The 14998-nt window shown below is 44.0% G+C and overlaps 1 protein-coding gene across 1 annotated transcript in view; it reads left to right on the forward strand.

The window, feature by feature from the left end:
* rftn1b (raftlin, lipid raft linker 1b) overlaps positions 1-14998 on the forward strand; it is a 118899-nt gene that overhangs the window by 54484 nt on the left and 49417 nt on the right. The window contains exon 4 of the mRNA XM_084557673.1: positions 8365-8473. Within this exon, the coding sequence (XP_084413799.1) occupies positions 8365-8473 (109 nt within the window). The remainder of the gene's footprint in view (positions 1-8364; positions 8474-14998) is intronic.

The raw sequence follows: 14998 nt of genomic DNA on the forward strand, positions 1-14998 counted from the left end.
TCATTTAGCGAAAGCTTTCACCCAGCAGCGACAGTACAATAAATGCAGAAAAACCAACAGCCGATATAACAAGAAACCAAGAGTAAGAGGTGTTAATGATCAGAGCCGCCGTGGCCTGACGGTTCTGCTGCAAGAAGAAGGGTGACGCATCGTCGAAATTCTGTTTCTCAATCTCTGCAGAAAAATACGATGCAAGTAAGCATTCAACTAAACCAAAGATAAGAGCAGTAAAAATAATAGAGTCCAAAAGTTGTAAATTAGAAGGGAAGCAATTAACTGGTTTGTGCAAATGCACGCTGGTGATAATTTAACTTCCTAGGTGTGCAGGAAAAAAACGTTTTTCAAGTTCGCGCCGTACTGCGTGATGAGCCTCTTGCGTCTCCCTCGTCCCCGCCGGGGTTTGTTGCAGATATCAGGCCTCGTTTTCCTCCCCCCAGCAGAAACCGGCCGTGGATTTTCCCTCGTCGTACGGCACAGTACGGGAAACAGCCCCAGCGGTGTGAGATAATTCATCACGGCCGGAACACGACAGCTTAATTTGGGTTTGTCAAACTTCCTGCTTCATCATTATTTACTGTAATTTTGCCAGAGATGAGCGGAGCAAGGCGTTGCCATGTGCCCTGGTTACTGTCAATCACCCGACAGCCACGGGGGGAGAGAAAACGGAAAGTCCCTGAAAGGAAAAAGTAACGGCTCTTAAAAACTTGTTGCTGTGCAGGCTCAGCGCCTCGTCCAGGCCTTCTCTCCATCACCTGCCTGCATGGGAAAATATTCAAGAAGACGTGGTTGGATTACATAATTAATGGCACACTGCTGCTTCTCACTGAGCACAGCATAATATCTGGCCTCTTCTGATTCACATGGATCCTGTGATATTTTCATAGGGTGACGGCCATCGCCTTGGCTTCCCCACGCGGTTTCTCTTAGAGTGGAGGCTTTTAATTGACGTGAACATTTTGTCCGGCCAAAGTATTAAGATGCACTAAAACAAATATTTGCATTTTACTTTAATTTCTGGTTCTTTTTTCCCCTCTAGAGATGAACTGTGTAGCTTATTTAATCTGAGTTTGACCCAGAATCTCGAAGCAATAAATATTTAATCAGGTTTTTTACTAAGTGTAAGTATAATTTATCACTCATGCTTGACATTAATGGTTCATGCGACTGAATTTTCTGCTCTTTGATTGGACGCTTCAGACTCTTCCAGAGCTAAATGCTCTCTCAGGATTTTATTTTTACTTATTTTACAAGTGGCGACCCGTGAGGTTGAAAAATGGAGCAAAGCGGTTCCTCTAATGTCCACTTGAGTCTGACTCCAAAACCCCCGTAGACCTCCACGTTAAGACTTTACAGCAGAAATAAACACGTTTACAGCCTGGTACAAAAACAGGTTTGTTCTTTACGGCTAGCTCCGGCCATCGTCTTCCTCTTATATGAGGTCACTTCGTGATGGTAACAGGCTAAGTGAGGAATTCCAGACGTTCCTCTCCACCCCTGAATTCCTGATTCCAGCTCTTCCTGGTGGGATCCCGAGGCGTTCCCAGGCCTCACCTGTAATCTCACTTGTTTAAATAATATAAAAAGGCTTAAAGTTATGCAGCGTTGAGTCACAGATGAGTGTCCTCGCAGATCACGAGCTGTCTACCCGGGCATAACCCACTCACCCACCTCTTTGATTATATTTGATTTAGTCGAGATGGAGACAGCTGGAGACACTGAGCTTTTAAACATCTCCTCCAGTAACGTCACCATTCAATCATTTTATTTCTCTCTCTTTTTTTGGTATTTCAAGTTTGCTTGTAGTCTAATAAATAAAACAAAATTTTATTAAACTTTCAATTTATAAAGCTAAAAATGCTGAATATGTAAATTCACCTTTCATCCTTAAATATATAAAACATGAAACCAAAGAAGATTTTGTCTAATATTACCTCTCCTTTTTTTTCGGTTTAGACTATAGACTGAAAGAGAGGTTTATTTTTTTCTAGTTTTCTTTACCAAAACATGCACAGACCCTGGCACCACTTTACCTACTACCAAGATGTGAAGGAGGAAAGAAAGAAATATGGAAAAGGTTAAGACTCCAGGAGTATCTGGAACAATGGCGCAATCATGACTCTAATTAAGGCCAAGATAACATGCTAATTAGTCTAATAATTTTGTACCGTAACCTACAAGTGTTGCAGTCAGTGATCAAATATTATATTGTAAAAGTGCAGAGGTACAGGTGAATGAAATGCACCAACTGTGCCGTGAAACCAAGCCATCGAGGGCGATATAGTTGAAATGCTTGTCACTGGATCTGCCCTGCCTTCCTGCGGATCGAGTCCATTAGTAATCACCTCCCATGCTCTCGTGCAGACAACCCCCGTTTCACTTTTGACATTCGCAGATATCCGTACAAACAGTCCCCGTGCCCCTCAAGCTCTGCAAAAAACGTGCAACAGAAATATCGATTCTGACTGAAAAGGCAACACCTGAACGCATTGCATCTCTCCTTTTTCTTTTCTTCTTCTTTTTAAAGACATGCTTTCCTTGCTCCGGTTAAAAAGACACCGTGAGGGAGAGGAGGAATAAAAGAAAATCACAGCCGGATAGAGAAGAAGGAGGAGGAGGAGACAGAAGGTGTCTGAATGTGAGGAGAGACAGAGATTGAGTGAAAAGGGCAGAGGGAGTCTACTGTCCTTTGATGGCCCCGACTGAATGCAGGGCCCGGGCTTTATCTGCAGCGTCTGTCACCGTGGAGACAGCTGCTCACATCAGCACCGGCCCAGGGGAGTCCACATGTCCACCGGGGGGGATGGGGGATGGAAGAAATAGGCAAAACCAGAGAGCAGAGAGTGTCTCCCCTGTTCTTTTTTTCTGTCATACCCACGAATCAAAGACAGAAGAAGAAGAAGAAGTAGTGAAGGCAAACAGTGTGCAGCCGTTTCTGCATCACTCCAAAATGCCAAAATAGACACTGTTTTGTGACTTTACAGAAAAAAAGCCAAACAACCGGAGCTGTATTCTTATTTAACACTAGTACATCTGCAAAGCACTTGCTGCAGGAGTTCAGGAACAGCCCAGAGGTCGTGCACATTCAGCGTCGTGTCACCTGCAAATGTTGAGGCTGCCACGACTGGTTAAGTGTGTTAGAACTTTAGAAGCCTTGGACGTTAATTTGTCAGCAGCGGTGGCCAGCCTTCGTTGCAACCTGCTGAGGGAAGAGAGAGAGCAATGCGCAGAATGGATTGCACCGTTTGAAAATTTAAAATGTCAACTGTCAGATTTCCCAGTGTTCAATTTAGTCGTGACGGAAAGAGGTTACAGTTCAGCAGGCAATGTCTGATGGGATATATTCATCATCATTGGGTAATTGCAAGGAGCTCCCGTGCGCTCGGAGAGGAGAAAGTGAGGGATGAAAGAGAGGGAGAGAGGGAGATGGGTTGATAGGGAGGAGAAGGGTGTGGAGAGTTAGAGAGGTGGAGAAGGAGAAGGGGGGGGGGGGGGGTGAACAACAACTAGGTGCAGCCTAGAAACCATTAGGGCGGATTTGCTGTGAAATGATTTGCGAACGTGCGAAAATGTGACATTAGAGGAGGTTTGCTGTTTTATTAAAGCGCTAAACACCAGGTTCAGATCAGATGCACCCTGTTTGTGTCGTCATAGCAATGGGTGAGGGAGGTGGGTGAGAGGACTGACTTTGTTTTTTTGAAGCAGGAAGCCAGGAGGAGAAAAAAGAAAAAATAATAATTTGATTTCTTTCACCGACTCCGCTCTGAAGAAAGGTTTTTAACGCAGCCTTGACTTTATTTTCTGCAGCGGCTTTGGAAAGCTTTAACTCTTTAAGAAATGTCCTGAACCAGATGACACTAAGGTGGTAATTTAAAGGAGTTTACTGAGCGTACCCGATAGAAAATATAGAACATGTGCTATGTAGGTATCTGTGATATAAAAAGCTGCAGCACATGAGCGTTTATAACAGTTCATAGAGAACTGAATAAATATTAGCAACCTACTGAAAAGTCCTTCCAAATCTATATTTGTTTGTATTTTACTCACACTAACAACGTGGCGCTGTGCAGGGCAACACAAGGCCTGGACACACCCAACCGAACCAGGCAACAAAAGCAGACTATGGTTTTCCCTTCCACACATCGCAAAGACTATAACCAGCAATCAAGCAGCATGGGGGTGTCCAAACTGCAGCCGATGGTTCATTTTTAATTGCCCTGCAGCTAATTCTAAACACATAATAAAACGTGGTGGTGTATGAACTCAAATTGCAGCACAAAAGAGGCACAGAATCAGCGTGGAGTTCAACCGTTTAATCAGGCAGCCGCACAGAAGAGGTTCAGGAACAGAAGGCTGAGACGGTTTACCAGGAGACAGGGAGGATCGGTACCAGGAAGTCAAGCAGAAGAGAGCTGGAAAGTCTCACATGGCGAAGAACACCCTGGCAGAGGAGTGAGTGTGGAGCTGGTGGATGTACGCTGGCCTGATTACAGAGGATGAGGTGCAGCTGTGTGCACAGGTGAGCTGAGCTGACTGGTGATGAGGGAAGAAGAGGCAGGGTAGTAGATGGGTGGCTGAGCTGTGACGGGAATATGGACCACACGTTTAGTTTTAACAGTGGGCGGCGCTATCGTCTTGAACTCTGCGGCTTCTCCACAAAACAATCAAAGACGACACCATGAAACCAAACGTCAGACCTCCACTGGGGCAGAACGAGAGCAAAAAGCGTAATTTACCTGCATTTATTTGCAGATATACCTCACCTGAGTGGCCCGGCCCTTCCCATGCGGTACTAGCATATACTGTACCTCCACACCAGCAGGTGGCAGTGGTTTGCATTCATTATTCATAAGGAGAAATTATCGTGTCGTCGAGAAAATGTTCATGTAGAAGGAAGATGTAAAAAACAAGACGATCAGTCTCCACCCTTGATTCAACTAGGATCACAGACTTTCAGCAACTTGCCCGGCTACAGCAGCTACATGTCTCGGGTCTTACATGACGTGGTCAGTCAGTCCACCAATTTGGTTCAGAGTAACCACAACATTATGACCACTGACAGGAGAAGTGACCATTCAACGTTCTGCTGGGAAACTTCTGGACCTAGCATTCATTGGTGTGGATGTTACTTAGACATGTAGCACCCACCTAGACCAGACCAGACACCCCCCCCACCCCATAGCAATGACACTCCTTGAAGGCAGCAGCCATCCCCAGCAGGATGCAGCCTGACACAGACACACACACAAAAACACTTTAGGAACAACTAAAAAAAACATGAAGAACAGCACAAGGTGTTGACCTCAGGACCACAGGACACCCTCAGAAGGCCCATGTCCATTCTCTGATGAGTCACTACAAAGGAGACCTATATAATATTAGGAAGGTGGTCATAATGTTGTGCCTGACTAGAGATGCATACTGACTGCAGTTGGTGTGATTGGTCTAACAGTGACTGCAGATGTTTAAGGTCTTGATTCCTCAGTAGAATCCTAACAGCTCTCAAATCTTAAGTTCTTTTCTTATTCTTATCAAGTCCTCGTCTCAAGCATCAACAGACTGGTAGTTGAATGTACGATGATTACTCTGGCTGCGAAGACGAATAAAACGCAGCCACTTATTGGAAATTCCATTATCCAAAACATCGTAGAAAGGAGCAGGTAATGCTGCAGAGTGACAATCGATGATAAAGAAATAAGGTGAGCACTGAGCCGGCAGGAACACGGCTGAGAACGTCTGAAGATTAAACCAGTCGCAGACAGTTTGTTGTCCACTGCGAAACAATAATGCATCAACCCGATCACTTTTCATACTTCGGAGAACACTTGGTAATTGGAAACCTCGTATTAATGAATGATGCGGCCGCTGCCCGGCTAAAACAAATCCCAGAGCAGGACATTAACAAGTAACACACAATTAGCATCCATGTGAACGTTGGGCTCCGGCGGGAGCGATTAGTCCATCACAAGATGTTCTACGGTGAAAAAACAACAAAAAAAAAACAAAGCACGCGACCCATCTGGGGCCAAGACACGGGAGAGGAGGGAGGTAGAGCAGGTGTGCTCACCCAGGAGGGAGCTCCAGGTAGGTGGGCTGGCAGGCAGGCAGGCGTTTGACACCCGTCTAACCGCACGAGGCCGTCGCAGGTTGACAGCCCGTGCTGCACGCTTGCATGAAAAGTCAGCGTCTCACACAGAGAAGATGGACTGCAGGTGATGCAGCTGCTATTTTTAACCCGAGCCCCCCCCCAACCTCCCTCCCTCCAGGACTGAATGCTCCGTTTGAATTGTTTCCTCAACGGTTGGTGCCCTGCTTGCAGAAAGCGAGTCATTCCCTGGCTACTCCCTGCAAAAATATGTCACAAAACATAAAAACTAAATCAGATTAGAGTCTCTCTGAAGGACTGAATCAATTTTATTATTTTGAATTACAAATAGAAATGAATTTGATGTAGTTTTACATCATTTAATTTCACTTTTTAAAGCTGCTTCTTGACTTGCACACCTCTCAGTGCAGTGTTGCCAAAACAGCGTGGGTTAAATTTTTACTGTACACTCTGCTGGCTCTGGTCTGCAGCTCTCTCTCTCTCTCTCTTTCTCTCTCTCTTCTGCTTCCTGAAGATGTGCATGGAGCACAACCGAGCTGGCAACCGTTCTGACAGAGCCACCAGCAGACTTCTCTGAATATTATGACTCTGCAATAAAAAAAATAAAAAAAAAACAAGAAAAGAAAAACGAGAGCTGGTTCTCTCTCGCTCATCGTGATGGGTGTTTCGCGGAGCGTGTGAAGTTTGTGCTTAGCGAGTCGGTCGGCCCAGTTCCTCCTGCAACAGCCGAGCAGAAGAGTGTCAACTGTGTTGTTTTTTTTTTTTTGTTTTTTTTTTCGTTTTTATGGACGAATGATACGGGTCTAATAAAAAAAAAATTATAAAGCACCGACTTTAAAACCGTGTGACTCTATGTGCGGTCGTTTTTCAGCTTTGCAGCATCAGTAAAATGACACATTTAAAAGAAGATAAGCTCTTGGGCTTCCTGTGAAGATTGGAGCGTTGTGTTGTGCTGAGATGAACAGGACACAGGAAATCTGCCCATCGCAGCGACAAAAACTCAACATAAAAATATCTCTGCTGCTACAGTTTCTGAAACAACTTGACGCATGCACAGTCCTACAGTTTTTCGTGTAAAGATCACAAGAAACGTGGCCAGATTCCTTTGCGGCATTAAAAGCGTCAGAAGGTAGATTTATTTTCTCCCCAGGGTTGGATGAGACTCCGTTATCTGCGCGTTCTGATCGTAAATAGCCCGGAGATGTTTAGCTTAGCCTTAGCGTAAAGACTGTAAATAGGGGAAAACGGCTATCATCATCCCAGCACCTCCAGCTCTCCCACGTTGTGTCTTCTGATCTAATCTGCTCAAGGACAAACCTGCAGCACGGCCCGCTTGTGGTTTTATGTCCTGAGTCATTGCTCGGCCGAACGCACGAAAGAGAACTCACCAAAATTAAAATAGTTGAGAAAATGAGTCTGTAACCTACTGAGGCATGGGAGAAAATCACTTCGATAAAGCATTGAGAAGACACACACAAAGACACACAGAGCTAAGTTCACTTGGGGGACTCTTTGTGTGAACTCCAAAGCTCCAGACCTTTTAATACACACACCAGCTTGCACGGGTGCATCTTTTACCCTCTCATGCACATCAGGTGTCCTTGCAAAATCCTGAGCTCACGCAGAGCACCTACTGTACGTGCACACAGGCTCTGCTGCACGCCGAGGAAAAGGGTGTGAGGGGAAGTGGAGGGGCAAGAGAGGGAGGGTGTCTCTTCCTCGCCTTGTCAACAGGAATGAGAGGCAGGGAGATAGAAGCCGGGGGCATTAAGTCTCCTTGGGGCTATAGCTCCGGGATTTCCTCCAGAGGACAGAGAAGGAAAATACAACACCATATAAATAGATTCTCCCCGCTCAAAATACTGATATGGCCTCGGCGGGGAGGGGGGGAGCGCGAGGGCCGCGGTGGGGAGAGGCAGGCAGACGAGATTTGCATTGAATTTCCAGCTTTCTGCGTGCGCTTTAGTTCATCCCTGTGGATCTTTGTCTCCCTTAAGTGTTATTGTATTTTTTCTCACCTCCCACAGGGCAACAATAGCATTAACAAAGCCTCTTGATGTGGTGTAATTTGTTGATAGGGGCTTTTTTATATTTGATGGTCTGTCAACAGCACCCCGTTCATATTATGACTGTAATTTTCTCATTTCAGGCTTTTTTATTTATTTATTTTTTTAAGGCTGCATTTGCATGTGTGTGAATGCATGGACTCTGAATAGGCTGAAACTCATTGTCCTCTCTCTCCCCCACTGTGGTGCCTGCAGGGTGGAGAGGAGCCAGCCGGTCTGCCCACCGTACAAACTGCAGCTGGAAGAATGTCTGTCTCCCGAGCAGGTGCCCACCCCAGAGCTCATCCAGGGCTACGTCAAGAAGGTAAGGGCTACCTGTACGAACGCCAAGCAGAAGGTTTTGACATTTTCTTTTCAGCTGGGGAGAAACTTTCAAGGATGGGGAGGGTGGAAAGGGAAGATGAACTTTCTAAACTGCTTCCAAAAACTCAAACGACGCTGCTGAGCTTGTCACCACCGAAGCCTGAAGTCCCAGAGAACGCGGCGTTCGTGTGTTTACAACTGTATTTAGTGAATCAGCCACATGGCTAAACCTGCCAGCGAGCGCCGCCGCCATCACGCCGAAGCCTTTTAATAGCAGCTTGTCACCGGAGCGCTCGGAGCGTAGCTGCCAGTGAAGTACACAACGTTTGACGAGTGACAATAAAATGATTTGTTTTTATGTAATTGCCACCTTAAAGCATAAAAGACACAGGGGTGTGTGTGTGTATTTCAGGAGATGTCAGTCGCAAATTAACGGGAACTGGACAAGTTTGATGTGGTTCCCACTCCCTAATGGGACAACTTCTTCTTTTTCCGGAACCCCTCGTTCCAAACAAGCTCAGTCAGCTAAAAAAGTTTGGCAAATCATGGTTTTATTGTGCAAGAGATTCCGCATTTCAGTCATTTCATATTAGATTAGATTCAGCTTTATTCTCATTCAACTATATTCTCATATAGTTCAGGTACATACACAATATAATGCAGTTTGGCATCTAACCAGAAGTGCAAAAAGCAGAAAGTGCAAAATTAAACCAATAAAAAATGTAATGCTAATATAAATATTGATAACGCAGTACTGACAGCCAGCATATCCACACATATGCACATAATTACATTCATATCACATACTCATGCATGCGTGAACGCCGTGTTCATGCATGCTGTATGCATGTATATAGGCGTGTATGAATACATGCATATGCTTAATATAGTGAATATTATTAAATATATACAGTATTTGCAAGATTATTGTCTAGTTTATAGCAGTTTGTCATAAATAACAAGGCGGCAATTTCAGGCAGGACATCAGGAAGTGGTTCAAAGATCAATATCAGAAGTACAAATCCAATTTGGCATTGTTTAAGTATATTTATTACATCCGAACCTAGAAGACACAGGGGATGTGTGAATTTCAACAGATGTCAGTTGCAAATTAATGATAACTTTGATGTTATTGTCGCTCCCTAATGGTTTAACTTATTCTGCAACCCTCATGTTTCAAACAAGCTCAGTCAGCTGTGAAGTTTGGTAGATCGTAGTTGTATTGTGCAAGAGATTCTGCATTTCAATCATTTCATATTTGATTAGATTAGATCAGATTCAACTTTATTGTCATTGCATATCGTACAGGTACTTACGCAATATTATGCAGCTTAGCAAAAAGCAATAAGTGCAAGATTAAACCAATAATAAGGAAAAAAGTATTTGACAATATAAAAAAAATGTAATGCTAATATAAAGACTGATAATGTAGTACTGACAGTCAGTATACCCACACATATCCACATAATTATATTCATATCACACATACCTGTATACATGCACACTGTATACTCATGCATACATGAATGCCGTGCATGTATATAGGTGTGTATGAATACATGCATATGCTTAATATAGTGACTGTTATTAAATATATACAGTATTTGCAACATTATTGTCTAGTTTATAGCAGTTTATTATAAATTACAAGGCAGCAAATTCAGGCACGACATCAGGAAGTGGTGTAAGGATCAATATCAGAAGTAGAAATCCAATTTTGTGCTTCTTAGGTATATTTATCACGTCCAAAACAGACTTAAAACATGGAACAACACAGGGATGTGTGTACATTTGAGGAGATGCCAGTTGCAAATTAATGATAAGTCAACAACTGTGATTTTATTCCCTCTCCCTAATAGTCTAACGTTTTCCTGAACCCTCGTTCCAAACAAGCTCAGTCAGCTAAAAAGTTTGGTAGATCATAGTTTTATTGTGCCAGAGATTCTTGATTTTAATCCCATATTTGTGACATTAGGGTCTAGTTTATAGCAGTTTATCATAAATTACAAGTGGGCAAATTCAGGCAGGACATCAGGAGGTAGAGCAAGGATCAATACTAGAAGTAGAATTCTAATTTTGCGTTCTTCAACTGTATTTATCACGTCCCAAACAGTTGGTGCGTTTGGTTACCTAAGCGCAGTCGAACTAGACGCGATCCAAGATGAGATCAGACTCAAACAGAGAGAGACCGCTAACGCTAGCAGCAGCAGCAGCAGCAGCCACCAATTACTGAGCAGCAATACATGTAATTTTTAGTTTTTTTTTTACCTGCACTTCTCAGTTCACACTCTGCATCTCACCTCTGAAGAACACATTTTCATCCGCTATAATTACAACACGCTGGGAGCTGATGGCAGGTCTGCTCTGATCCATTTGTGTATTATGCACGTTAACGCACAAGCCCAGCGATACAGCAGCACTCTGGCCTGACGTCCCGGGTCTTAGGTCAGGTCTTGAATACAGAGGACCTGCCAGAACCTCTAATTCAGAGCTTTATAAAACCAGTAAAACTACTCAGTAAATCCTCCACTGGGTATTAAATTACAGAGGCTGCAGAAAGAAGCTGTAAACCCCACATTATCTACTTTTAAACTCTGATAATTATCTCCTAACGGCATTCATAATTGTGAAAGTTCTGGTTTTTTAGAACCTAGTCCCGTCAAAACAGGTTGAAGTGATTATAAGTCATCACTGTTGTGGCTAATACACCAATGGCATCAGGCTGTTGCAGGGCAGTTTAGGCCAATTCATGCTTTTGATATCCCCAATTACCCACAAGGGTCTGAGTAATGTGGACATCTAAAACTTTGTGACCACGGACTCTGTGTGCGTACCCCAGGACAACAACTTGTTTTACAGCTGGGATGCATTAGATTTGCCACGATGCATGCAGGTGTCCACATCGAGCAAGAAATCACCTAAAACTCTGCAGAAATCCTGTGCTGTTGTACAAGATGTCTGCACATTGAGCTTGGGAGGGGAAGGCTACAGGTTATAGCTTAGCGCTGAGAAAACATTTGCACGCTGCACCAGCCTAGTCTGTAACTAACTGCTGGATTTTTCTGTAGCTACGAAGAGCACAAGACACAAACATTGGAGTGTCACAGAATAATGAAATGCATTTTTTTTGCTTGGAAAATGAAGGCTGTAGCTGCTAACTGCTCCACAATGTTCACCAGCTAGTTACTAACAGTCTGCCTGCATGGCGGCTAATGCAGCTTCTACTGTTTTAAAAACATTTGGGAGGTAACAAATCAAGATAGCTGCGAATATATAACTCAAATAGTGAGCTTAAAGATGCTACAGATTAAGGTATTAATTCGAATGCGTTGAATCCAGAGGTGAGGGACCAGGTTTTGGTTTTATAAACAGAGCAAAAGAGGCTAACGGTACAGTGATATCGTGCCGGCGAGCGAGTTAACACATGGTGTTTGCCAAACAAATACAACACCGTCCCACTGCAGTGGTTTTAATCTTTTGAACCCTCCCGACTCCATCTCTTGGATCTCAGGTCAGACTAAACGCACACATCAGTCTTGGCCCGGATGTCTGCTGCAGGCTACACCAGCAGTGCTTTCAAGCACCTGAACCCACCAGCATGTAATGTACTAAAAGCCATCCTTCCCTGATGGCTAATCTTCATTAGCAAACCAAATAGCTTGACGCGTCTGTATTTTCCGTATGAGGGGATGAAAGCAGCTAACGGGGGCCAGAGATCCGCTGTCACATCCTCTGATTTGATAATGAAATGGCTCCGTAGCGTGTGTCGCTGTTATGGATAAAGTGCTTCAGAAAGCCTGAGTGAAATGCAACGCCAGATGATATATGTATATATATATATATATATATATATATATATATATATATATATATATATATATATGGCACACGCTCCTCCTTGTATGAGCTGGTAATGCTGCGTCATCATGAGTCAACCCTCCAGCCTAATCTATATATCACCAACTGCGATGCCGGGCCTTTCAAGTCTCGCCCCTGGACCCTCCTGCACACTTTGCCCTTCGATTAGTCATGCAGCCGCTGTCCTGTAGGACCTCATTACTGTTGGTTATCATTTTAATCTACTGAGCTGCTACATGGCTGCTGGAGGAGGAGGAGCAGAAGGCCATTCTGGAAATCTATTAAAAGGAAAGTGGACATGGATGAGTGGTGGAGGGGAGAGAGCAAAGCAGCCCGTCCTCCCCAGCCTCCCTCTCTCTATTCGATTGTGTTTCCTCCTCAGTTTTTCTTCCTATATCTCATTTTCTTTCCCTTCTCTCTGTCACTGTCTCAGTCTCTGTCATTATCCCTTTAGCTTCTCCTTCTGTCATCTCTACCCCCACTCCGTCTGCACTCTCAATCTCCCTCTCTCTCCCTCTCTCTCAGAGGTTTTCATCTTGACCTTCAGACACCTCCTCCTGGTGCCACTTTAATAACTTACGACGGGGAAATAGGAAATGTGGTCTCAAGTCAAAACTGAAATGGGTTTTGCGCCATAGGATGTTGATATTCTGGTGGCAATATGAGCAGGAAGCTACTTCCAGAATATTTTTCATCAACTCTGCGCTCTGCATCGTTTCGGTTAATGAAAAGAAACGACCTCGGAGCCTTGTGTTTTCCTGACCTGACGTGGCTCCATCTGAGCCGGAGCTTCTTGTTTGCTCGTTTTGATTCAGAGAGATTTAAATTTAATCCTCTGTTTACTGTATTGTACCCGGAGAGTTCACGGATATACCGAACAGTTTCAATAAACCATTTAACACCCAGGTTTGGCTCTTTTCATTCTCTCTCATTAGGGATTTAATTAAAACTAAATCCTGTGAGATACATACAGCATAAGTCAAATGTTTGGACAGATCTACCAACTTGATGGTAGATTTACTGTATGCAGCAAACCAAACCATAGTGCAGACAAGGCAAAGTTTCTTAAATTCGTGTCTTTGCAAACTCCTCCTTCTCCAAGCAGCTTCATGAGGTCTTCACCCAGACCTTTTTCCAACCGCTTACCGTGCTGCAAACCTAACGACGGTCCCACCGAGCTCAGACCAGGTGGGACGGTGTGTCTCTGCAGGACGTTGTGGAAGCCTCGCTGGTTAAGTGTTGCCTCAAATTCAGCTCCACGCTTCGTTTTGGGAGCCGCACATGCACCGTTTCACCTCCTCTACATCTCACGTTAAGACTCATCAGACCAAAGACTCTTCTTCTTCTTCTCCTTCTTCTTCTTCTTCGTCAGTCGTGGTTTCTTTGCAGCAGCCTGATGCAGAGATGAGCTCTGGGAAGGATTGATGTGGGCTCTAATCCGAGCGGACAGACGGATCTTTACAAGAGATGATGGACGGCTGTTTTTCTTCACTTAGTTGAGTGGTTCTAAAATGATTACAGCAGGCGATTCGCTTCATACCGACACTACCTCGGCACACGACACAGCTGATGATCTCGAAAGCATTAAGAAGATGAGAAATTCCACTAGTTAGTCACAATGAGAACCACTCCGGGTAATGGCCCCAGTAGAGAGGAATCTAAAATACAAAAGCATCCATTGCATTGTTTACCATGTTGTTTGTACTGATACTGTGTTTGCAGTGTTAGCTAGTGCCACAGGTTATTTTTCTTCCTGCATGGCTTTATGGTTGCATCAGTCCGTCTGATGGAAATATTCTAGATGTCTGGTGGATCATTCTTGTGGTTCTAAGGAGGAAAAATGTGATCCACTGCTTCGTTGCAGAGCAGCTTAACTCAACAACAATGAGGTGTACCACTACTCATATTCTATCCTATCCCAGCTGTCAATAAGGACAGGTCTCCAGTCTATCACAGGGCTAACACAGAGAAACAGACAACCGTTCACACTCACACCTACGGACAATTTAGAATCAACCTAACCAGCATGTCTTTGGACGGTGGGAGGAAGCTGGAGTACCTGAAGAGAACCCAGGCAGACACAGGGAGAACATGCAGACTCCACACAGAAAGGAACCAGTCAGAACATGGATGTATCTCAATAATTGCTAATTGATTGTTTTTCTTTGTCGTTTTAAGGTAAATCTCATTCATTACTTGAGTGGCGTTTTAGTTTTTTAGGGAAATGTCTTGAAAGCTGTGTGGTGGGTTGCCTTGAGACCTGGTGTACACATTCTGTACATTCTGTGTTCTGTGCCGACTTAGCAAAATAGATAAAAGACTCAGTTCAAATGTTAAAAGACTTGAGTTAAAATCACTAATGTGCAAAGTGCAAGGTGCACTGTAGCTGATATAATGGCCTAAAACCAAATGACCAGTATAACAAAACAGCCATCATCCAGTTAGCACTGTTAGCCTGCTGCTGACAAACGTTAGCATTTAGCTCACAGCCTCTCTGTTCTTGAACACATCTTGGCAGACCTGCTAGCATGGCTGCAGAATAATATTTTTTTCTCCAAAATTCACCCCGACATATGCGCCAATCGTTGGAAATCCAATTTCCAATCGAACCGATTGAGTCCAACTCAATCAAACTCTATTTATATAGCGGCAGTAACAGTTCAAATGA

The sequence above is a fragment of the Chelon labrosus genome (genome assembly GCF_963514085.1).
Source record: "Chelon labrosus genome assembly, chromosome: 12".
In the NCBI taxonomy this organism is placed as follows: Eukaryota; Metazoa; Chordata; class Actinopteri; order Mugiliformes; family Mugilidae; genus Chelon; species Chelon labrosus.